This window comes from Opisthorchis viverrini (genome assembly GCF_000715545.1).
Source record: "Opisthorchis viverrini unplaced genomic scaffold opera_v5_145, whole genome shotgun sequence".
In the NCBI taxonomy this organism is placed as follows: domain Eukaryota; kingdom Metazoa; phylum Platyhelminthes; class Trematoda; order Opisthorchiida; family Opisthorchiidae; genus Opisthorchis; species Opisthorchis viverrini.
In genome coordinates, this window is record NW_008751802.1 from 920,606 (window position 1) to 947,661 (window position 27,056).

Here is a 27,056-nt window from a genome sequence, read left to right on the forward strand (position 1 = left end):
CGCGGACAAATCCTAAAGATAGGGAATAGCAAATCTGGTTTTATTTTTAAGACACCCATTCGGCGATTATTCATGCAAATCAGGTGGAATGTCGCAGATAGGTGAGTGACATTTCTCAGATGAAGTAGTTACGGTGCAGCAGACAGATTTAGATTCTTCAGAGCAATTGTAATTCTACGGTTCAAAGTAGACAGGTAAAGGTGGAAACCGAAGAGATTGGTCTAGAGGACATTTACTTTTAGTTGACTAGTTGAGAAACTAATATTTCCTTAGTTTTTCGATAGACAGCAATTGGATCACTAACAGTGGGGATGACATCGTCCTTATGACCTGCCGACATCTCCCTCAGCGGTAATTCCGTGGTTAACTTGTACGAGAACCTGAGGTTCAAGAGCTAATCCAAGGAGCCTTCAATAATCTCCCGGTTTTAGTCACTGAATCTGAAACCACAAGTTTATTTTGGCTAGTGCAAACTCGGCATTTGAACACAACCATGGACGTCTCGGAGGCTTATTCCTTCAGTGTGCATCCAAACGCGACATTGTGCTCACACTCATCACTCCTTGAACGAGGTCAGCTAACCGAAAAATCCCACTGTGGTACGGTACGTTGGTACCCCGTCGGGCTAAGATGAATGTGACGAATGGATGACAACGGCATGCAGGTTTGGGGATATAAGAACGATCATCACTCGCGTCCACCGCGCTCGCGAAGCAGCTAATAATAAGACGCAAGAGATAGATGTCTTCATCCGTTTTTGTCTTAGAACAGTAATAATGCGGTTCCGTTAACAGAGGAAAATCGTATGACACTGAATCTCTTATAGCGGCATAATTTGGTTTATTTGGTAATAGCACTGGGGACAGAAATGGACGATACATGGGAGTACGGTTATAACACTAACGGGGTTGAAAATCCGCTCAGCATATCTACCGCTGGTATGTGACCCGTAATGGACATAACTTTTCAAAAACATGTTTTTTCGTTAAAAGATGCTTCATCAAAGATATGCGAATAGTTTACAAAAACACATTACTTTGAATATAGAGAAAGCCTTTCGGAATTCCGTTTTCACAAATAAAAACATCAATAACGATGAATGGTCGCTTTCTTTGGAGTCACGCTGTTCGATTACAATGCACGAAGTTTCCTCGATACATTTATGCAGATACACTACTTCAGATATTTTTTGGGAAAAGTTCAACCCAAAGCTCCTTTTGGCTGGTGCGTTTTTTACGAATGTTTCACTTAGATTTTTGCGTGTCTCGTCCTATTGAAACCTAAAAAGGTTTGGTGGTCGCATGTCAAGCTGTGAAGTAGCTTGGTGACAGGGGGCGGCAAGCCTACGTTATTAAAAAGGACAAAATAAAAGGTCAAACGCTGCAAAATACCTTCCGAAATGGTCAGCTTAAGGGGACTTCGGACACACTATTGTTGCTGGAACTCACGAAAACCGAATAGACACCTTCAACTTTGTCGCATTGCAGGCCTGTCACCACTAACATCCCCCAAGCATTCCATTTCTGCGGGACATTTAAAACGTTTGAGATCATCATTACACTACTCGGGCAAGTTCAAAATTTCCCCTAACCACTACTGGTCAAAGACGGTCGACAACAGAAATACTCAATAAAATAGAAGTTAGTATGCTTTGTAACGCCTTCTAAAACCCGGTACCATTTCAGACGCTTGAAAACAAAATTGGTGACGAGTTGCGCGTTGTAGATAGTTCGGGCACGCTGCTTGTTTGGTGGACCGCTCGCCGACTTTGGCAGTTTGATTGCAAACGTTTCATCACGAGTCGAAATGAAGGGTTGAGTAAGTGAACTTCACTCCTGCTCGTGCTTATACTGCTTCAAAACAGTATCTAGCACATTGAGAGTGACTGGTTGGCCGATAGGTGGCTTACGCGAAGCTTAACTGGTCAGCTTGAAATCTGACCTTCGTCGTGATCTCATTTACTTGCATCTGGTTGGTTCACCGGCACCTATTTTGACATTTACAGTTCCTCATTTAGCGACACATGCGCCCGACGCAGCTGTGTACGTGAGTAAAATGTTTGAGAAAATGCAACATGTGGAAACCGAGCAAATTGCTCCGCTTTTGAAGATGCACCGGAATCGACAGGCTGGGTCTTAACTAATTCACCATGCTATTGTCAGGATGTTGCTAACATGTGTTCCTCTGTGAACTTGAACGCCCATGAATAAAATTTTCTCAGGCTTAATTCTTATAGAGTTTACTCATTACACTGAAAAAAATTTGCTCCTTTTTTGCTACCAGAACTTTGGAATCCCATACCATAGGACTGGTTACAGTAATCTACTTGAAGTGAGCATTGTAGAAGATATTTTGCTGTAGGGGAGTTTCCAGGTTTTTTGTTGCAAAGCAGTTGGTCTTATTATCAAAAACATCCACTGCAATCATTTACTATGAAACATACTAGTACAGGTATTCTCGTACAATTAACGGAGGTATAAGGTTACCAAGGTCACCAATTCTCTTTGGGCTGCCTTAAACAAATAAGCGATCACGTATAAGGAGTGGTCAGATTATACACTTCTTTTTATCTCTGCCCATTCCGTTCGCCATTGTGTTTGCACTAAATATCCGATATTTCTGACAATACGGTCCGCCAAACTGTTAGACCTGGTGGGTGATCAAAGGATAACCCTGAGCTGGATCAAAGCCTAATTCCTGTTTCAAAATTTTGGTGTTTCCCTGATGGCACAGCACACAACTCTGCGACAGCCAACCACTGGTTTCGACTATTCTGGAGACTCATCGGTTAGATGTGCTCAAAGGAAGGGTTTGGTTAGGTTCCTCGTTAACAATGCTGTAACTGGCAAGCGGTTGCATTGCATCAGTTGCTTATGATTCGGTGTTCCATTACAGCATGGGGTTGAAACGAACTCGGGGACTGCGTCTGTCTCTATGCCCCATGATGTTCCAAACTAGCAAAATTGTGTAGTGTTTCATGTCAAGGAGGACCTTAGAGTGGTTTGAAACGGGTCAGTGAGGATCGGTGTACTGACGAAACCACCGGTTAAAATGGATTTTTATCTTCATCAGTTGCATTTGTATTGATTTGAGGCAGTCAACAAGACTGAAAAATTGTTTGTCAGGATTGCTGGAGCTCGTGTACTTTCATCCTACTGTTTTCAGTGGTCACGATAAGTATGGTGTGGATGAATAATTGCAATGAATAATTGCACCCGAACAGTAGCACAGGTGTTCAAACGAGAGTGATGTAAATGTGAAAACACGAAACAGATGAAGGATAAAATCCAAGCAACATGGAGTCGGATTGCATGCGAAAAACCGGTATTGAGGACATGGTGCGATATGATCAGAAAAGGAGATGGGAAATGTTCAGGTCACAGAATCGGGTGAGGTGTAAATGGGCAGGGATGGAAATACGTTGCACTTGATACATTATCTGACAGTAAGATTTGATTTTTTGTACGTTTGTACCTAGCAATGTAAATCCAAACTAAAATCTGTTCTTCTGAGCTCAAAGACTGGAGTTGGAGGGAGACCCAATAACAATCCATATTTCAAACAGTTTCGGTGAGGTCATCCTAAGGTATACACAATTCAAAACTTAATTCGAGAAAATCCAAAAACGTGAGTTGTCCAGCCCATATGAACTTTAAATGAGTGCTGCTCACGAGTAGTCTAGACCTGTTTACCTTATTGATGAGCTGAATGGGTTTCAGCACACAAGCAGCATTCATCACTTCTTAGCATAGCGTCTGTTGAAAACCCGAATGAAAAGTCCAGTTGTTCCTACATAAATGTTGTTCCAACACTTCCGGTTACGACATGAAAGTGCATGTGTATTCACACCATTTGCAAATGAAACTTGATTTGAGCTAAGTGATAAACCAACCCCGTGTTGATTAAAGAAAGTGGTGGATAAATACATCAAAAACTGGGACTCAATTTGAAATTGGGTTCGATTGTGAGAATAAGTCCACCAGTCGACCGGAAACGTGGGTTACAGATCACCATTTCTCTAAACACAATTCATGATGACCTTAAAGTCACTATGGTTGCATTAACTGAGGTCACATATACTGGGTCATTTTATAAAAACCTGTCACTCAATCCTTGCAAACGTCGCTCGTAAGTGAAAAGCTTAACTGCACTGTAAGTAAAACCTTGCCAACTGCTGTGAACTAGGATGAGCTCAAGACAGAAAGTGCACAAATGATGGCGCTGTGATTTTTTGTTCTATTTTAAAGGTTTTCCTGACTGACCCAGGGCGTAATAGTTGAAATTCTCCTTGTGAACTGCAATAACCCCTTAACAAGCATTGGCCAAAAAGTGGCTATGAGTGTTCGAGGTTGGGAGATGTCAGACCCGTGCAACACTCCTCAAGAGATTGTTGGGGTGAAGACTGGTCTACTATATCCATAACACGCAAATATATTTTACAGTTACTGGCACCATCCCATTACAGATTGGTGCCACACATGTAAGCTGGAATTACTTATCAATACATTTTTCTGTTCATGTGCTGTTCCCCGAGAAAATTGAATGGAAGACTCCTGTTTAACCTAGAATATTTAAAATTGTGACGCTTATCACTCAGGGCAGCTGTTTACCAAATGCATGGTCAGTTTTCGATTCAGTTTGCGGAGATCTCTTCACACAGCGCGCTGTGTGCTGAAGCGGTGCGAAACACTGGTAAGGCCAACCCACGTTGAGTGCAAAAATCAGAATGTCTCAGGAAACACGGGCATTTTACCTGTGAATTTCACCGTAATTCCAAGATTCACATCTTTGGTCCGATCACGATATCGGTGAGCTTTTGTTAACCGGACAAAGGCTTTGTTCTTCTAACACATGTGATTTTGAGTGGGTATATTCAAAGTGTATGTAAGAAAGTCGGACATTCGGCTAACTACCATGTTAATTAGACAGCACGGATTTGAGATTCACCACGTAACAGGACCATCTTTTTTTCTGTACATGTTTTTTATATATGAACGAAAAGTGTTATTCATCAGGTGTCCTGACATACGTATCAGTCGAACGTATGAATCCTTGAACCGCAGGTCGTTTAACTACCACAGACATACAACGAGTGTAACTTCTGTCACTACTACTTCCTTCCTGTTTTCGCTTTTCAAGTAAAAATTGAACTGAGCCACCTGGTCTATCCATACTGACCCAAAGTTGAAGCATGGTCCAGGCAGAGTGTCTTGGAAGACCAGTGAGGTCGTTGTTTGCACTCCGCCGACATGCTGCAAAATAGCCTGCTACCATGGAGCCCTATTCAGGACCTTGTGGTTAGTGTTTCTACCGAGATGAAGGAGTTAAAGTGGATGTCTCGTGCTTTAGCGGTACTGATAGTCCATTCGTTGTCCTCCCAGGGTAGTCAGTTTCACCCTAGACTTAGAACAAGCTCGTGAAATCAGCATCAATTCCGATTCGACGATCGAGACAATGGTCGTGTTCCGCAGCTCTCCACATTCCGCTGCCCTGTAAGTCGTGCTTGGCTGTGTGAAGGCTGGAGATGCATCTTCTAACAAAGTCCTGAGTATTCATCCAGTTAGAAATCAGGCCAGGAAACTCAGCTTTAGAAGTCTCGTTCACGTCCGACGTTGGAAGACCCTATTTAATGCTGGGGGCCAACGCTTACTATGCGTACAGTTCATGATTATACGGTCCATGTGACTTGTTGGTCTGACGTCCAAATTTCCGGACACGATACCGTCAAATCAAGTTCAGGGAACGGACAGATTAATCTAGATGTGCCATAGTGACTCACAAAATAGTTCCGATCCTTATGCTGTAAGCTTTGCACTTTGCTGTCCAAGTAAGCTATTGGCTTCCGAACCGACCAATTGAAGAACTGAACTGACAAGGTTCAAAAGCTCGCCATTCAACATCACCCTTTTCGGCCGCATAAGTACCGACATCTGATTCCCAGCAGCACATCAAAGAAGAATTCTGCGTCAAGTTCAAGCGGCTTTTGACAAAATACTGTCGCTGGTAAGCGGACTGCCTGCACCGAAACTTACATTGCATGAACTTGTTATATTCTTGGAAGGTACAGTCTCGGTCTTCATCGTGGAAATGGTAATAGGTTTTTTGGCTCTTCTGACATCTTTGGGTGGCGGTAAACACTAGATGTTTCAAACGTCCTAAGAAACATTTGCTCGAAAAACAGCCACACAACTCACCTGGGCGACTGCACTCAGGTGAGATCTAGGTGGGCATTAAACATACAGGATTACCGGTTCTTCAGAGTATATGCAGGAAACCAAGGATGATCAGGTCATGGGGATGAGCACAGAGCTTAGGCTCCGCCTGACAGCTCCTCTGAAAACCCATCCCTTGGAGAAGCGCAACACCACCCCTTTGTTCACAGCCAAGCCAACCAGGTTTGACGCTGGCGCATACAGTTGGTGAGATTCAATATGGGAACAACGCAGTGTCGCAGACGGAGAAGGTTTGATACAGCATCTTGCGGTCATCAAGCTGGGCCAAGGAAGTAAGGGTGTCAAATATTCCAAGCTTTTTCAGAAAATCAGTTGCTTGGGTCGAATGAAATCGCTTCCGCACCGGTATTGCGGTCGGTACAGTAGATACGTCAAATGTTGCTGGCTATACGATGTAAACCTCCCAAAACGGCTACCTTCTCAGTCCATTCAGCACACTGGATCCTCGACTCAGGCGAGAAACTTTTACTATATAGAGAATATTACAAATAACCCAGTTTTACGTGCCATCGTAATTCTGGCCGGCCAACTGAGTCCCTATGCGACCATAACACACTGACTGTAGTCCTCCAAAAAAATAATCTCATAGAACGAGGCTCTCGTTAATACCAGCTTAGTTTGCACATGAGCGTATCTAGCCAACTGGTGTTCCAAGTAGAACATAAAGCTGATGGAAACTCAGGGACTGTGCCTATATGATGAGGCGCAAGACGGACAGAAACGGCACCGGGTATTATATTTTGTCAGCACGACAAATCTGTTTGTGACAATTTTCATGGCATTGGTTTCTTGATCGTACTTTCTAAATTAGTTGCAATCGTTCTTTTGAATCTCTCTGTGAGCGCAAATCCCTCATGCACCGGACCAAATCATTTTTTCACCTTGGGAAAGCTTGCAATTTTCAAATCTTCACTCTAAGCCACAATCTAGAACAAGGATAAAAATAGCACCAGTCACTTGTCACCTGATTGGTCGGCTTCCGTGCGGAGTCGGTAAACATAGAAGTACTGTGAAGCACATCGGAGTCGAGCGGTAACCCTCTTGAGGTCTTACTAGGTGGCTGGTGAAGAGTCTTAAATCATTTACTTGTCGTCTTGGGTTCGACAGAGCTGTCCACTCTCCTTCACCTTGTCCGACTTCGCAGTTAACAGATAATGTGCCAAGTTGTCAATGAATATTGGAGTAGTGATCGGGCATAATATATTACAAACATTGATTTAGTAGATGACACAGTTGTCTTCACTGAAGCTCACTATAGTCAACGGCTGGTACTCATTAGAATCCAACAGCATGCTTCTTTCGTCGGCCTAGAGGTCATAGCCATAAAAACTAAAATCTTTTCTTCATCAGCAAACAGTTGTGACGAATCACCCTAGGTGAACGGATTGGCGCCGGAGAATGTTTTCGACTTCATATACTCCGCTTCCGCCATTCTTCCGAACAGCGAGACTCAGGACGGCATTTATTTACTTAGATTAAACCTACAGAGCATCCTCACAACAAGAGCATGTATTGTGGCAAGGAAAAGCAATCAATCCACTTCTATCAATATATCAGTCAGTATGTTTGCAAGACCCATTCAATGCGCGTCTCACATTCTCGCTAGTTGGGGATTTTTGATAACTGGGGTTTGGGGGGAATATCCCATGATCACCAGAGGTGTCAAGGGTCTGATATTGCTGCACTGAGGAGCTGGTCTAAGGACAGTGACTCCGATGGCTTTTACAAGCTATTTGTCGCCCTCGTACTCAGAACTGTTCCCAAACTACAGAGAGATTAACTAGACGGTCATTCGAATGACTCAACGGACACAGTCAATCCAGACAGTGAATACCTGGGCCAACAGGACAAAATCACTGGATCCAGCATTCGGTCAGTATCTGCGAGCACCTCACCACCAACCGCCGCACTTGGAAAGCTGCAGTTCCAGACATGTAAGAAACTTACTCATACCAGAGGTGACCAAAGTAAGATAAGAAACTCTTCTCACTACCTACGCAGTATAATTACCGAATGCAACTTTATTTCACTAGTGGTTTTACAAGGTACTAATTTTCGTTGACCTGACTCTGTGCTCCTTGTGAATTCCAGTCAACCACTGGGTAAAGCCAACGTGTTCGTCTATTTCAAACATGTGGTACGGTTCGGCAAGTGTTCGACTGGCCATACCTTCATTGCCATTGCACCATTTCACCATGTAGTGTGACATCTTATAGGTTCTCTGACTACAAAATTGATATCGATCGAAATTTCAGTGGAAAGAATCTTCATCGAAAAATATTGAGAACTCATAAGTGCCAGGGTGGATGTAAGCGAAGATATCTCGAACAACCGGTGGTCTTAGTGGTGTTTTTCGTGAACTACCCAAAGGTGTATGGTGCTAACACTCCCCTAAAATCAACATATCAATCTGAACAGACTAGTGAGCTTGGTGTGATTGTAGGAAACATTTCTCAATAAATAAGAACGGTATCATCCTCAAACCAATTTTGAGGATAGCGTTTCTCTGGAAACTTCAGATGTGCTTCATTTCCGCCCGATAACTTGGGTTGCTGTAGATCAACCGAAGCACAATAATCTGAATACGAACCAACGGGAAATTCGGATCAATAATTGATATGCTTGAGTTCTGTTCATTTCCTTCTTTATCCTGCAATCTTTTCCCGTTTGTTTCGAACAAACGCCGTTCGAATAAAAATGAGAATGCCTAAGGAATGTGCTTGCAAAATACGATGGCGTGGGTTGAGGAGGAGAGCAATTGCACTGCATACCCAGTTTATAAGCGTACTACTTTTCTGTCATACACTTTGGCCGGTGTGGATTACGCCTTACGTTTGAAATTCTTCAGTTCAACTATTCAATGCTTTTTTTTCTGCAAGAACTCATCTTACATCACATGAACATATCAACCAATTAGTCTGAATTCACTCACGCTGAGTTTACCCATTTTTCTTTATCAAATTCAACCCCTCCAGTCGGAATAATACACCCTTGCTTTCGAGGTATACAACTGAAAGTGCAGCAATTGACGTGATAAAGCTTTCCTAGATTCCAAAACCTATCTCGGTCAATTCTTGGCGCCAACTGTGTGACAATTCCACCCTGTCCGATCCTAAGACCGATACTGTGCGGGTGACGCAATACGATGCACAGAAAAGGACGAAAGTTCATCCGTCCAAAACATCCATAACATGAGAACCATGTTTGCAAAGTTTGGGTTCTTGGTCCGTATAGGCACGAAACTCAAGCCAAAATTCTTACGCCTCATCAGGATTGTAAGTTAGGATGTGGATTTCATCTAGTGACGACCATTCCTCATTATTATTATTAGTAGTAGTAGTAGTAGTAGTATTATCAGTAAGCTGGTTTATCTTGTCAGCCGTGACAAGCTGGGTCTATATCATCCATCACTTGGGTCCTGGATTGTGGAAATAAAAACCTCGGGAGCTGTCTGCCGAATTAAATCAGTGTTATCAGGAGAAAGCATAAGCCAACAACTGAATTCTAGCCTTTACTGGAGATTCCTTCCTGTAAGTGAAGCCAGTCTGTACCGAAAAACCGAGAAGCACTTCTCGGCTGGCTTCACTTACAGGACAAAATCTCCACTAAAATTCATTGATCTCCTCACACCACCAGCAATCTATGGGTTTTTAGCTACGGGAACTCCGCTTCCCACCGGTTTGAACAAAACATCCAAACAGAAAAAATCACAGGTCAATTCCGTGAAAATACACATGGGGATAGTGTACAGTGGTAACAAGTTGTCACCTACATAATATCATCTAATTCTGTACAAACACCACATTTGTCTCACGGAGGACCAAATTAAGGAAGTTATTCACTTGCATTGAATGCGAGTTACTGAAGAATTTGTCATGCAGTCGCTGTTTAGTGGTGGGATAAGGAGCTCCATTTGAGTGCCTGTTGTGTATGCTAGCTAAGTGCCTTTGTGACAAGGTGATTTCCACTTTTCAAACTGAAGGAATGAGTGAGCCTGCGTACCTCATCAAGGAAGCCCTATCCATGGATGGATTTCACTCCTCAAACAAGCTGTAAAGTCAGATAGATAAGAAATGCCTAGTCGACTTGGATTCATAGGTCAGGTGTGCACCGTGAAAAGGGACGCAGTCTTTGGAAGGAAGATTTTCCGTTTAGCAGAACATATTCGGCTCACGAGCGCTTGTGTTTGTCAGTGCACACTGCACTCAGACGTTTGTTTGTTTCCTGTTGATGGTATAGGAGTAGCCCACGTTTGGACGTTCAACGGAAAGACTTGTCTGGTAGGGGCATTGTTCCCGAGAAGGGGTCGGATGAACTGATGGGAGATGTACTCTTCCAGTATAGAGCACTTCAGTTGACCGATGTCAGGACAGACTAGTTTTAATGACTGGTGGTATCTTTGTTTTGTGGGAAGTATGATTACGCCGCTGGTTTGATTACTGTAAAAATTGATGGAAAACAGGCAAGTCTACATCAGAGTGAAACGACGCCGGATCTGGAAGCTGTGCAAAGTTCATGAATCTGATGGATCTTTGACGGCATTTACCTGGTCAAAACAAAGTGGTCTAGATGAATATACCTTGTGAGCCAGTTGCTGCATAGAAAATCCGGATGTAAGTGACAGTGGCGCGTTTGAGTCACATGCTGGACTAGATAGATCATATCGGTCGGGCCAAAATTGTTTTGTATATGGTGTAGTCATTAAACGAGAATTCAAAGGATGCTGCTGTGAATAATTTTCTAATTGCAAGTAGGCTGTGTAGGGATTTTGTGCTTCACTCGGAGGGCATGCTGCATTCGACCTTGATCCGAATGCTCCGTTATCTGATTTCTGTCCACCAGACCAGGAAGACATGGTGGTTCGAGTTGAAAAGTTTTGGACATCACAACTTGACCAGCCAGAGTGATCTTGAGGACCGGACCCCACAGTGGATAACTTGACCTCACTAGATAATCTAGTGTCAGTACCAGATTCGTTACTTCCGCTGACCCCGTAATAAGCTAACTGAGATGCAGCATAGTTTGCCGCAGCCATTGCTGCCATCATGGCGGCCGCAGCGCTGCTATTGGTTGGATTTATTCCCCTCTGCACCGGTGTGCTTGCTCCACTTCTGCGGCCGGAAGAAAACGGCGGCGGTGAGTCAATACTAGAACCCCCGGTCTGGTTAGACCTCATCGCTGTTGTGCGATCTGTACAAGGGTGTTCTAACGACGATGATTCGTTGCCGGCTGCCGTTGGGTAGAGCAAGGCCCAAGGATTGGGTCCGAGAGTTTGGCTGCCAGAATTCAGGTTAGGGCTTCGACATGTGCTATGCCCTAGCTTATCTTCAGAGGGGTCCCCCGTTGTCAACGCTATTGCCGAAACGTTTGTAAATGGCGCTGCGTCGGGTTCAGTTGCCGTTGGGTGTAAGGTTGATGGGTCGGTTCGAGATTCAATAAGAGCTATCTCTTGCCTTCCGTGCTGATTGTCGGATCCCATTCTCTGGGGAATAACGGCTTGATTTCTAGTAGACAACCGTAAGTTTTCGTCTTCATTATCGCGATAGCTGGACTCCAAAGCGTTCATTATCGGCCTAGTTGGATAAGAAACTTGTTGGTAAGAGGAGGGATATTCTGCCGAAGCATGTTCAAATGGTGGCCATGCGCGGCCAGTTCGAAGCCCGCCTTCATCTTCGCTGACTGCATTGTAATATGGCACAAGGCTTTGACTGAGGTAGTTTGCTGCCGAATCATCCGATGGATTCGTTGAACTCGTTGAGTGAAACGCACCACCTATAGGCGGTGTGACTGTCCCAAAAGGCGGATTTTCATTCATTATTCCTGCTAGATGTGAAGGAAGGTACGGTGGATGTTGTCCTGTATAGTTTGCTTGTGTTTGATGGGGATGACCAAACAACCCGTGAAGATGATGGTGGTGCTCGTGCTTGTGAATGTGCTGGCTAAAATGAGCCGATCTCTGAGGACACGATCCAAGAGCATCAAACAAATTGCTCATGTGACGAGCGGGATGAGTCAGCCCACCACCGGTACGTCCAAGCATTGCTGGAGTTGAACCACTTCCGCCCAAGTAGGATCCCATCACCGCATTGACTGATGATGAACCCTTTTTCTGTTTCTCCATCGGTCTGTGTTTCCGCCTTGGTCGATACTTGTAGTCCGGATACTGCGCCATATGATTTGCTCGAAGGCGCTTGGCTTCGTCAATGAATGGCTTTTTGTCAGTTTCGCACAAGCTTTTCCACAACGAACCCAACCTTTTGCTGATTTCTGAATTGTGCATCTTCGGGTTCTCCTGGGCCATACGCCGACGCTGCCCACGGGACCAGACCATGAAAGCATTCATCGGACGCTTCACCCGGTCTTCCTTCTTATGAACGTGATTGGTCGATTGGTCTGAAACACGTTCGAGTGATTCACGGTGTGACTGAAATCAGAAGTAGTGGAAAAGAGCATTCACTAACGGACGGACAGTAGGACAGATTAAAGGCATATGCTATCGAATGGTCACCAGGAGTGTCAACTAAGTGTGGGGAGTAAGCTTTTTTCTAAGGTAGGATTTTATCAATCTGAGAAATATCAGTTATGGAAAACGGAAATCAGAATACTCAAAAATCCATGGCTATCTCAAAGAATTAGTGTTTTTGAGGGGGACCACAAAATTCTAGTTTCATAAGTGTTTCCAGACTGTATAGGAGAGAAAACAACTATAAGCAATTTAAACAAACACCAGGGCTGACGTCGCTTGCAGACAGACGACGATTCCATTAGTTCTCTCTGTTTGTTGGGAAAAACTGTTGGGCGACAAACTAGACTCTGCATTTACGTTCTATTTGCCTTACAAAGTGGTGTGTGGAAGCAGAGACCTTGAAAGTAACTGAGACCGTTGTTGACAGAGATGCTGAATTGTAAATGTATTCAAAGATGCACTGGTGACACTTCAAAAACAAGAGGCTTTTATTGGCCCATTGCTGTCGAATATACATAAGGATAAGTGCTAAGTGACCAAAGCTCAAAAGCCTGCCACCACTGAAAGCAGGAACAGCAACAGCTTATAATTCACCAACCACAACCCATGTGACTATTCACTAGAAAGATGATTGTTTGGAAGGATAGCATTTGTTGAAAGCTCAAGACGGAAATATCCGTTTCATTTGCCAGAATGAGTATAGATAGTCACTGGTGATGAAATTCAACATCTGATCTAGTGTGACTTTACCGCTACGTCCACCAAAAATCGGTATATGAGAAATGTGCGTATTCGGAGTTGTATTGTCATGCGATGAGAGTCAGTGAAGGTATGCTTACCGATGTACTCAAACAAACCAGCTTGTGACATGCAGCTTGTTTAGTCCAGAGATCTGCAGAGTCTGATAACTGGTCCTTATTTTGTTAAAGAAGCGCTCAACTCCTTGAGTACATTTTCGCTGTTCAGTTTCAGTTCACTGAATTGAATCACTCATGCATACTTCTACAAGACGAGAATAGAACACTCGAGATAGATCCTACGTCAGAGACTCGTAAGATTTGATGGTTTCTTGATATGGCCTCCATCATTAGCGGATCTGAATCAACGGGGCTTTTCCCCTTAAGACATATGAGGAAAAACCCTATGAATAAACAACCTGCGACATGTGGGAATCGAGAATATGCGGCAGGCGGTCGTTCCGTCATCGGCACTGTGCTATTTAACGCCATGAAGTAAGGTGCTCGTAGAGCCGAAAAATGTTGCCTGCGTCGTAATAGATTTCGTATAACGAATTCAGCACTCATCTTAGTTTTTGTGAACTTGATGCCTGCAGTGTTCGTGTACTCCAGTTTTCTTACTATAGTTCATCCATAGACTTACATTTATTTACATGGGTAGCCAGATAGTTAGCAATAGGCTTTTCACCCACCTTTTTATTGGAGTGAGTATAAGTGATGTGAATTACTGTTGACAGAGAACATTCTGAGGCACTTTTCGAGCCCGATGTAGCTGTTTCATTATTAGGGACGGTAAAACAAGGATACAACCAGCGTTATTTCGTTTTATCACACTATCTATTTGTGTACAGGCAGGTGTTAAGGTGAGGCTATGTGACCTTTACGCAATCCTCCACTGTGACTGGAAGAAACAGTTATCGATCCTTTTAATCTTTCAGCCTTAACAACCTTTCGGTGCCCGGCTGCCATAACACCCGAAGGAAGCACGGGGCCTGGGATACTGCCAGGTTGCGTAAGCCTAGACAGGGGATCGGGTTCCGGTCAGTAACTTTGCGCTCCAACCACTTAGCCATCTCACCCCCTGAATCACCGAACTGCAGTGTATGGATGAAACTTCTAAAGTATACTCACCTATTCACTCAGTCAGATGTAGGTAATAGCGATACTTCTATCTTGCAGAGTTAATGAGGAACACTATAAGCTATCAGGGAATAAGTTGGGGACTTCAGGTGAACATTCTGTTTTCGTCCGGTCATTTGATACTAGTTATTTTTCCTTAAGCAAATAGGACATCAGGTGACTTATCACTTCACCCCCTTCAGAGCTTAAAAGTGTGCCTCACCGAACGCTTCGTACAGAGTAGTCTATTCATGCTACCGCAACTTCCAATCGAAGGAACTATGCTGAAAAATCCTTCTAGAGTACTTTACCTTTGTGGTCCACTGAAGTGATTACCCATGAAATTTTATGTTAATTACAGACTTCTTTCGAGAAAACTACACATTGCAAGTTACAATGTCATGATGTGTGCACAAAGCAATTCAGCAGAAGAGACTATCGCCAACACGAAGAAATGAATAACTGTCTCTTTTCTAGGGTAACGCGCCATCAGTCTTGGATAAAAGAGAAAAACCTGCTGCACGCTCTCCAGCAGAGTGACCATTCTTCGGACTGATTTCGCTTCTGAAGAATTACTGTGTTCAAAGTTTCAAATTAAGACACTTTATCAATGTTTTTGGCTTCCTGATAAAGCTCAGCGGTGAAACCTGATGCACTCAATCCCAGATTCACTAAATTTATTTAGATGATGGCCTCAACATGTACTTCAAAAAGGCTCGTTTTTGCTTCCCAGCCACACTCGACATTGCGAGTGTATGCCTAATCAGGGGATCGTTCTTAGCTGATTACGCCTTCGTTCCCCTTCAGACAGAACGATGAATATCGTTCTTTCACGAAAACGACCTCTCTCAACGGGTTAATCTTAAAAAACAAACCACAGCAGTACAACTACTCGGATACTATTTCAGGAAACCAAAACCAAAGAACTCTTACTAACATCAGCGTGTGAATAACGAGCAAACTCTAGTAGATGTGACGGTCTCTAACTGACTAGTACGAACGAAGATCCCTAACAAAGAGTAAAACCCTATCTGACGTGCCCACTTAACCTTCCTAATACATGTCTGATCAGATAACCGCGGTACACGCCACTGGGAACCGAATCTCTTCATATCCAAGACAAAACGTCACCCTGAGTACACGGATGAAACTCCGCTCTATCGACAATCAAATGGTAATGTACTATAGACTGTTTGCGAAATATACTCGCTATTACACAGCGCGCCAAAAAAGTTCTTCAACTGAAACCATTTGAGCCCAAAAATGATCTGAAACGGTCCATTCCCGCACTTCGCCCATCGGCCCTCGATTTTCAGTGTTGTCGCATTCATGGAACTGCTAGACACTACAGGCAAGAAAGTCGTTAGTGATTTACCAAGGAATATTGTTCAATCGCATAACGAGTGGATACATGCAAATGGTCCTATGTGAAGGTCCTAAGAACAATTGTTGAATATTATGTGTGAGCTAGAGCATTTTTTCCAAGCGCTCGAGGCTGCATTTATATCATTGGCCACACTATCCATCGTTTCTCAAACACACGTGTACATAGTAAGCCAGAGTTTATTTTGAACGAGAAAATGTAGTTAGTTTCTGATAAGCCGAGGTCGAAGTGAGGACTGAGAGATTTGGATGAGTTTGTTGCTTTCACTTTCGACTCCCATTGCTCCATTGCAGACTGCCAACCTATCTAAAGCGTGGATCGTTACCCTTTGCCCTGCCTACTCCTCAAAAAAGCCAAGTGTCCTCTCTCCTTCGATTTCTGCAATGGAGAACTGGACAACCATTACCATGGAAACCGATGATCCATAGATGTATTGTTTGTGCATCCTATTTCCTCTTTATGCTATGATGCGGGAACATGTATTCTGAATCCACAAAATATTTTGATGTCTTCTTGTGTAACCTCACAATATGTTGTTTTGATCAATTTATGTGACTGCTCAATGCCTGAAGTTTCCTTCAAAAGCAGCCACTCACATATTTTAACCGGGCATCGAGCTACTACAAACTCGTGGCTTTCGTGTGAGGCAACAGTGAAAACTGCGTTCCAAGTTTCACATGTTGCTTGACCTTTTCGGACTGGAAAAATTTCTACCTAACACACGAATAGTTTGCTAGTTGTCAACGAAAATTCGTTCGAATACTTTTTGGAACAGTAGGCCAAATGAGTATTCTTTGCAGCTGATTCCCTTAAATTTACATCCATAAAATGCAGGGACATAGCTCTTCTCAGGAAGTAAATCCAATAATCAGTAACTACATGCTGTGTTCATGGTGATTTTTCTTGAGAATAATTAGGTTTTGATTGTCCTTATATCGGAGACCGCTTTCGGGGCCCGTATCCAAGTTTCGAGTTTCGAATCCGGATGTTCGAAACTGCCGCTGCGAATCTTAGTCTCTGTCCAACTACAGAGTGCCACTTACCCTTACTAACTAAAACTTACACTTCTCATGCCCTCCATAGTGCTTTATAACTCAAGAGATTACTTTCGCGAGAATGAAAAGCTCCTTGCCTGTTTGAAAAGGTATATACTGATGGGTGGCACACCGATCGTCTTTCAGGATCCCTTGTATATTTCGCTGAGTATTCCTTGCCGTCACATAAGGGAACCCGGAAGAGGACATGTCTCTTCCACGTAACGTGCCCAGTTTTCAGAGCATCGATTTCTCCTTGTCTTTTTACCCGCCATATGAATAACCCTTAGGCTTCTAGGTGAGTAAAAAATGGTGATTCTCTTTTCAAAGGTATTTCAACTTCTGGCCCGTCAAACTGTGAATTTTCTCCTCCTTTGGTCAAGTCAAGCCTCATTTCAACCATACATATTGAATAGCAATGAAGCTTTATTGTTAAACTAACGGACAACTGATGGCATTCCACAGATGTGGTGATGATCAAGTGATAAGTACGCATTACTATTTTCAGCAAACTTGAAGCTGGATGTTTTTGCCAGTGTGTTCCACTCTACGTCTGTAGTGCTGTGTTCATGAACGAAAATCTCTGGAAGTTTGTCAGAGGACAGGACGGAGATGAGCAAGGATGAGATGAAACTCCTAGTGGGTTCACAGGCAAGCTCATAAGTTGTAGTTCAAGGAAACACCTTTATAGGAGAGTCTCGGGAGGGGTTTTTGGCTAGCCGTTGAAGTAGACCAACTTGCCTCTCTAATGCCCCTTTCGCACTTCCAGATATAGCCCGGCAAAAAGCCACTAATCTAAATCATTCACTTCAGCAACAGTGCTTTGGGGTTGCCCCAGTAACCCGAGCGGACATTACAAATGATCATTAATCCAGACACCTCTTATCCTCCAGCTGACCGTATTGCGCACTAGAATTTGACCTTTAGAGTCCTCGAAAATCGTGAGTGGAATATCGGAATCGGAAAACTCACTTCCTTTGGGTTTCACTGACTAGTTAGATTTGAGTAATTTTACTCAGCAGATAATGATCCACCACTTGCCCAAATCAGACTGCTTATAATGGATACATAAAAACAAGCGCACAAATTTGCAGGTGTTTCAATCTGTTTCAGTAGTCATTACTACAGGAACCTCATAAACTGCCCCATTTATCATTTAGATTACCACTCGATTTCTTGCAACTGTCTGATAAGATCCAACAGGAAAAAAGTTAAAATAGAAAACACTACACTTACCGTGAGTGACACTGATGGGCATAACCCAACTAATTTTGAGATCTGTTAAGATAGGGTGTAATCGGATGCTGCTCCCACCTACTCACCACGCGAATACCAGGTATGGACCAGTAGGATTATTGGGTGGGCTAAAATAGACGAATCCTCCTAGGGCTGAGTCGAACGACTCCGTTTGGTCCGTCACTCTCTCTTATCTATCCTAATGCCAGGCTTGGAGGTCTCAAGCCAAATTAGCATTCACCAGTAGGACACATTGTCACCCTTTTTGACATTATCAGTGAGAGGTGACAAGTCTGCATCTTTCGGTAGCCGTACATGGATCCCGAATTTGAACTTTGTGACACTATCAGCGCTACCATTTGTGTTCAAAATCGAGTTCATTTTCGGTCTACGGATGCCCGTTTATCCTCCCTCCTGTCACCTTTCGCTTGAGTAAAAAGATGTAATGATTCTATCATAATATCGTAACCATGCAAGCAAAACACCATGTTGCAATTCGATGGTGTGTTAGATAGAAGTAGGCCAGCGAGAAAACTTGAAAGGATTTTAACGGGGAAACGGATAGGTTTTTTTCGGCCGGACGTAAAGCATCTGTCTTTCGAGGATATTAAGATCACCCAGGTAAATATTGCGCTCAAGTATGTACCGTAAAGTTCGAAGGACAACACATTACCAGTGGGTAAAAATTGAAGTCTCTTCGTCTAAACTTTCCTGAGTGTCGTTAGTTCCCAGAAAGGACAAACAGGTGTTTTACACCCCCTAGCTGACTATTTAGTAATTTGCCTCAAATATTCACGCCGGAATTCTTCTTAGCCTTGTGACAGATCAGCTTCTGAAATCTGCAACTAAAGAGCAAGTGGTCGGTCCACTGAGAAACCTTAAGTGTTTCGGCCGTTACAGCAGGAACTCATTCCAAATCACTCCGCTAAATCCATCATCACACTGCTTTCAAACAAAGATCTTGTTCTAGGGACGAAGCTTGAATCGTTTTCGGACATTTTGGGCTACAAGTGTTCGGATGAATGATGCAAAGTGTAGCGTTCACAAAACAAAGCATCTAACAAGCTTGTTGCCAGTTCACTCTATTGGGAGACCAAATTGCAGACGTTCATCTTGGCCCGTGTTGCTGGTTGGAGGAAAAACTAACAAACCACAAACTGCGGTGTTAGTTGTTGGGTTTACTGACTGAGTGAAAACTACAGCCGTTAGTTTTTCCCTAACGATCTTGCATCTATGCATAGGTTAGTACAAAATCGGTACACTGTGTGACGCTGCAGGGGATTTTGTTATCCGCACAGTATCTATGCTATTTCTTCTGCAAAAGAGAACAGAGCACTCTGAGCACTCCTCAATAACTGTAAAAATCCATTTGTTCTGCGCTTCTGTCTGCTCTGCAACAATGGTTTCCAGAGGACGGAAAACACCGAGAGGCTTCAATGGTTCAGAAGGTTAAGTGGGGGCATCTGATTTCAAAACACCTGCTACTAAATCGTTTTTATCCTATTACTCGGTACTGTTTGACAAGCTGCTCTGCTAATCGTGTGAATTCTTATTCTAATTTCCTCCACCAATTAACCGGTTCTCTTTTTTGTTGACAGAACGTACGCCTATGCTGCAAAGAAAGCTTCGCTTATCAGTAACATTAGCACAGATAAAACGGCTACGTTGTGAGGCTAACCTGCTGCAATTCGCGTCACTTTTCTTCCCGATATACTTTCTGCAATTACGCACACTTTGCATACTCATATGACTCGAGTAGATTTTTATACCTAAACAAGCTTAGACATAGAGGATATGCACAGCTTGAAAGTTAAAAAGATTTCCTACTCATCACCGCCACCCTCCCCCCCCCCATGCTGCAGAGGGCTGTTAATATCAGTCAGACGTTATGGGAACAAGCGTCCCGTAAAAACGGCAGGTTCTTCTGCTCGCTATGCAGCATAGTCTGTCTGATACTTCCCTGCCAAGGAGCTTTGCTCACCCAGCCAATGGTCTGTAAGTTTGGCTTCTGTCCCGACTGGTGAGCTGATATATTGTGTGGTGTCAAGGATTTTCTCATTACGTTCAGTTCAGTTTAGTCTACTGATATGGGATTGCTGTAGTACAACTTTGATCCACTTTTGATTCTTTGTAGACGTGCATTTTTTGATAAAAAAAATATGCCAGTGGATTACGAAGAGCAAGCATCACTGATACTTTTACACCACTGAAGTGGCTGTAAACGTTATATCTAACGTAAACAGTCTGCCGAGCCATCATTCGGTTTGGCAACCCCTTACACCGTTAGACAAAAACCATAAATGAGGTAGATGTGGACCCATCTGACCCGCTTTTCTGTTCTATTTCGGTCAACTTTATATATATGGGTCATCTAATTCAATGAACAAGTTGTATTTTTAATGATTTTTGGCTCCATGTAGCAGGAATAGTCTCAGATGTGTCGCTTTCATCCATTCTGTCGTAGTTACGCATGTCAGGGATTTGAAAATGGTTAACTGTTAAAGTTTGGAAGCTGACGTTGCTCCCAAAATTAGTAGAAGTAATGTATGAGTTAGTTTTACGGGTTTAAGACGGATACTGTGACCAGTGGACAAAGAGTATTGGTACCCGTACAATCTGTAGAACACAAGTCAAAAGGTGATAACAAACCAGATTATTTGCATTTATGATCACCTCTCATATTATTTGAAATATTGTTCCAGGTCAGAATAACCTGGAAGGTGACTGGGATGACTGTTCAGGATAAACTGAAAGGGCTACGAGATCCGCAGCGGATTATGTACTAGTACCATACAGAATGAAATCGGCTTACTTGGCTTTACATCACACCTAATTTACCACACTTTCCAAACTTTTGAAAACCTGACGTACTGACCATACCGAGTAACGAAAATAAATTCTTACATGTTCTTACTACTCATAAAGTTACTGAGAACTCTTTGACGGCCAACGACTGGTTTCACCTTTTTTGGTGCTCATCAAGTAGCTGCATTCCCCGAGTTTCCGCCAATTCGGTGTTAGAGAGAATTCGACAGATACACCCATTTGCACATCACTTTGGTTTTCAAGGGGGACTCAGCTGAATCTCTCCTTTATGAAATTCTTCACCTGAATGAAGCGGTCTTTGTATTCGTTATTGGAAAGTGACCGTCCCTAGTTCAATTGTCACCCTTTAGAGAAAACGTATTTAGAGGGAATTCCACACATCACAAAACGGTTTCACTTGGCCCCTCTTCTTCACAGCTGAATCTTATTTTGACGGACAACAATTCAGAGGTTTGACCAGAATTCTGCTTTAGTAGTAGCGTGCACTGTGCAATATTTTCATGCTCAAGATTCCCAAAACGTGATCAGGATCGTCTAGCTACCGTAATGATCTTGCTTAATCGACCATACTACATTACCACTTCCGAGGTTTGCAACTAGAGTCACTACGGAGTGAGCCTTAAGATTACATGGGCGTCAATCGTCAATCACCATGTACATGAGTTTAGGGTGAACATTCTAGTGAAGATCAGGGATACAAGCTAGTTCCACCTTGTATGTGTCCACCCCAGTAAAGACGTCATTGGACCTAGCCATGTCACAAGAAAGCTGAGGGTAGCTACGTAAATGAGTTTTCCTTCTCAAAGCACCGTGAAGTTTGTGTGGGTTGTGTCAGTATACGAAGTTTTACAATTGTCCCCACCTTCATATTCGCAGACTGGGCTCAGTATCGGTTGCGAAGCTACTCACAGTTTTGATGCCGCAAGCTTACAAAAGTGGTAACCCCAGTTTAGTATGAACTTGCCGAACCGATTACAACTTAGTGGTTGTGATTGCCACGTTCATGATCCCGTACTGAGCGCGTTGTACGTTGCCTTCGCCCACACATATAATGATGGGCTGGTATCCTGCCGAAATAAACCGATAGGACTCCATATACAACCGCATGCGCTTTGCCAAGTCACATGGGCATCCAGCTGAATTCCCTTTATCTGGCTTAAACCCATGAGAATAAGATCAAGCAGTAAACGAGTGACCCATAATCTGTAAGCCAAATGACACATATACTGCATGTAAAAGGTGGTCTGGTTGCCTATGCCGTTTCAGGGACACACCCAATGCACCCACATATTATTAGCTCGTGCTAGCCATTATTCAGCTTGGTCCGCACATCAATGGCCAGAGTTTGGCACTCCGGAATATTTCGGTTTTTGAGGTGGGACATATGCGAACGTGTATGCGAAGTACACAAATATAATACAGTAAGATGGATTTCAGAAAGTGTAGTACAGCACAGTATGGAACAAAACCGAGATTACAAAAAAAACCCAGGTAGACGAAGCCAGCGACATTTAGTGACGAGTCAGGTAATCTTGAGTAGTGGTACTTCCTCAAATGACAAGGGCTGTTCAACAACCCCATGGGTAGTGCATACGCAGGCACATAAAAGCTCGTGCAAATGAACAGACACCAGACAAGCTTGTCGGAGCGACTTGGTTACGCTTACCTTGGTCATTCAACCATAAGTTCACTTTTTACTACGACAAGATTGCTCATTTTTACCAAGCGTGCTTAAAGAGGCTTGTCGTTCGTGGGGTCGTCATATTCCAAACTTTACACAATCGAATCCGACACACTTATTTGAGTTTCCCTGATCAGTCACCCAGTAAAGTGTCGAATAAGGTATCATCATAAATACTAGCCGGGTTTAGTAATTGGGTATCTTCAACGGCTATTGGAGTTGGAAAAGTATGCCAACAACATTAGCTAAATCCTAGTGGGTGACTTTCCACTGATACTATGGAAAAATTAGTGAAACCTGAGTAATCAACCTTGGTTTTGAGTGCACAAAACGTTCGACAGGTTTCCCATCGGGGAACAACTGGAAACAGATCCTGGGTCGCTTAGTTTGGAAGTTGGTGTGCTTAATCTGGGCCTGCAATCCAAATAGTATTCTGGTAATTATTCTTGCCGTAATTTAAAACAGAACGTAAGTAGCATTCATTTGACTTCGGTATGGTCTCCTTTGTGACCAGGTGTAAGGTGAATTTCTCTTCCTCTAAGCCCTTATATTATGTGTTATTTGCCTGAAGACCATATCGAAATAGTTTAATTGCATCATATGTACTGCTACCATATTCGACAGAAAATGCGCACCCATTTCGGTCACCGAATAACAGTGACATTTATCTCTCAAGTTGTTACCGCAGCAAACAACTCGAATTCAATATCAATGACAATCCGAATATAGTGATTGTTGAAGAGGCTTCTCGCATTCGAGAAACATTTGGTGCTACTTTTGAATTAGGCTTTATTCAAGTGGGCAAACTAAACTTCGGTTTGGTTGTTCTGGTCTGTGACCTATCCAGAGCCCGTGTCGAAATGTTTCCAACAGTTAGACCATGTGAGTAACAGAGACTGACAGGAACCCCGCAAAAGCCAGTGTGTTTATCGCCATAGTAATAATCGGATTATACTGAGGATGAGTGCCAAGAGAAACGGAACGTAGAACTAGCGGGCATATGGCAGGACGTAAAACAGCAGGAAAATTGAAAATAATTTTCCAGTGATGACTCCAGGTGACCAGAGTTTCGGTCCGCTTAAGTTCAGTTCACAAATCTTCTGCGGATACAGCTTTTTGAGCATTTCACAAAGCACCTCAGTTGATATAAAACATTGTTCTCATAGGTGTGACTTGCTTTCAGAAGACTTTGGAGCCGTCTAACATTGCGCAAGTCAGAAACTACAAATACTGCTCAGTATGTGATGTGACTCTGACGTATAAATATTGATGGTGTCATCTATCCTACCAAGCAGTCAGGAAGGTAGGAAAGTCCAGAAAATCAAGTCAGCGATCCACACTCGTCGTAATCAAAAGCTGGCACCCGTTTCTCAGACCAAGGCATTCGTTTACTTAAAAACCTGATGGCAGCTCGGTCGAGGACACTAGCAAACCGAGTGTACACAGATGTAAACTGACTCCAAAGCCCAGTGAATGGCCGCTGCAAAACAGGACTGAGCCAAGAATCTATCCAGACACTAAATAATAGCATAGCACAGCAGTTTTGAACAAAGTCGGCCATAGTTCATTATTGGAAGTTCCTCGAATCGGACGATATCTTTGAGCGTCCTATACTTTTGTCCTATCCATTTTCCACTTTGTCTATTGTATGTCGCTTCAAGGCACACCACTACAACTTAGAGAGTTCACTTTTAATAGTGCTCAACTTTTACCAACCGAAAATCGTTCCATTCATTTCACATGTAGTTAATAGTAGTAGTAGTTTTGGAGAAAGCGTTATCCTACGGTCTTGTTGCCTATTACACCGTTTATAGGAAGTAGCATCAAGCTGCGCCCATTTGTTTGTCGAAACCTCTTCATTAGTTGGTTTGAGAAAACCATTTGGTTGATGGGTGGAAAAAGTAAACAGCTGTATACACCCGCCACTTTGTATGCTAATGATGTGTATGCTCGGATACCACTTTTACAGCTGACTGAGCAGACTCCCACCAAGTATTGCTCTGTCAGAGTTGACCTTTTATGCGCTTTGTAGTGTGCTAAATTGTATTCTGATGTCGTTAGCACTTCCAAGTATTAGTAAGATTACATTCAACGGCTCCGGGATTTCTGACCTCTTGGTGAACACCAAGGTAATTTAAATCTTAGCTTCAATCGACCGTATCATACTAGCTTACGGCTTACCGCAGGTAAGAAAGAAAGCAAACCGACATGATGTTAGCCTATTTCAAGCGTGAAAGTTGTGCAGGTTTTCGAGCTGCTACTGTAGTGAGTCGATAAGAACTGAATGCTGTCACATTCGGCTTCTGCATACGAACCAGAGAACCAACTTTCTCTCTCTCTCAAGCTGGTAGCATAAGACGATGGGAAGACAGTGTTCAGGATTGTATGCGTTTAACTAAGACAGTTAAACATTATCCATTCAACGGGGCTTATTAGCCGCACAATGTTCTTAGCTGCAAGACCCTTGCGAGTGGAGTAAAATCTTCTGCGTCAAAATGTTGCATTGTGTTGCGTTTGTGCTCAAACCGAAAACCACCAAATTTCATTGTCCACTGAAGCAATCATAACTCTGGCGGGAAAATCTGGTGGAATAATTTCCCAGCATCGCGGAGACCCCGGGATGCCTAAATGGGGCTCAAAAGTTTGGACTGGTACTCTGAACTCAGTTGCCCGGGTACTTTGACCTATCAGGGACATGCCATAACTTTCGAAAATTCAATCCCATTGTGCGAATACTGACCGCCCTATTCAACCATAAGTGTTCAGAGCCCTTTGAAAGCGTGCAAGTAACCTTCACGTGAAGATAATTGGATGGTGAATTCAGTCCCTCTGATGGAAACCTCTTCCAGTATAAGCCCTTTTGTTAACTAGTCTTGAATCTTGCTCCATGAAGCACAACATAAGGCAAGTTTCGCATGAACCTTTAGAACTAATTACATTAAAACGTCACATTTCAAAAACCATGCGCTCTATTAGTGGAGAAAATTAGATCCCTTGGAGTTGGCTGTACTTCGGTAGTTTTAGCATAAACACCCCACCGAGACGAAGCGTGCTGAATTTGACACAGGTAACAAATTGCCTTTCCCATTTGGTGGACCTGCCTGCCCCGTTCCACTAACACAGTCTTCGAGCTTTCTACGACATCCGGCCGTGGAATGGGCTTAGACCACCAAGCCCAGATGTAAAATGAATGGTTGCTAACGCATTCGACAACTGCTTGCAGATACTGTATTTTACCGTTGATTCACCCCCCATGGCCAGCTCAGAAGCGCAATAGTCCGCATTGAGGCACGAGCGTGGTTTCCGACTCTCTATTCCCACACCCACTCCGCAGTCCATGCACAGCGATCAATGCAATTCGATAGTCTGAGGTCGACAGTAAATGAGCAAAACCTATGCAAACCTGGTCACACCCAGGTTAGTTACCAGGTTTCTGGATGGCAATGTGCGTCGATGAGGGTTTGCGACTGCCAGTAGCAGGATGCGGGTGGTCGACCTGACGACTGAGCAGCTGCAACACAATACCAACAGGATGACCTTCCATCACACAAGAATCATCCCACGATCTCGTTCTCTCACATGCACACATACGCACACAGACCAGTACACAAGTGCACGCTTGTTCGATCGTCCTAGTAAGCTGGATAAGTCAATGCCGACCTGATAAGCCCTCATGATGAGGAAACCACGTATTAGTCGTTCAGCTTTCAGGACAATGTTTTTTCTAAGACTCTTCGACACGCTGTGTCCGCAAATTTTCAACCTGAAAGATGGAGATAAACGGTGGAAACTCGTTTGCGAATTTAACCGCCAAGTAATTTTAGTAACTGCTAGGTCCACTTCCGGAGAACCGATGAGCACCGTAGATCACAGTAGTATGACCTTTGAAGTAGTTCTTTTTGATATGCACCGATTGAATACTTACGATCTAACTTTCAGTTTAGCCTACATATATAGCAACCATAGATGTCTGTCGGTATGTGGAGCCCTATATGATTTAGTTGGAAGACATCTTTCCCTCTCAAACCTCAGACTCTTGATCAACACTTGGTTCAACGGTTCCATCTGATTGACAGAAATGAGTCATGCATGGACGTTACCGTTTGTAATTCGTAAACCTTTTAGAAGGCTATATTCACCCTATCATCAGAAAAAAGCTGAACGATGCTCTTGTTTGAAACATACCAAAATAATCGAGAAATGCACTCATTTGCAAATCAGTTTGGTTTTCACGAGAGACTCAACTGAATCTCTTGTTTACCGTATTCAGTTGAGTCTCTCGTGAAAACCAAATTGATTTTCAAATGAGTGTATTTCTCGAAAACAGTCCAATTTGGGTT

The 27,056-nt window shown here is 43.2% G+C and overlaps 1 protein-coding gene across 1 annotated transcript in view; it reads right to left on the reverse strand.

Annotated features, from left to right (window-relative positions):
* Positions 1 to 10,746: 10,746 nt before the first annotated feature.
* T265_06776 (hypothetical protein) overlaps positions 10,747 to 27,056 on the reverse strand; it is a gene marked incomplete at both ends in the record, with an annotated part of 26,061 nt that continues 9,751 nt past the window's right edge. Inside the window, one exon of the mRNA XM_009172129.1 lies at positions 10,747 to 12,657. Within this exon, the coding sequence (XP_009170393.1) occupies positions 10,747 to 12,657 (1,911 nt within the window). The remainder of the gene's footprint in view (positions 12,658 to 27,056) is intronic.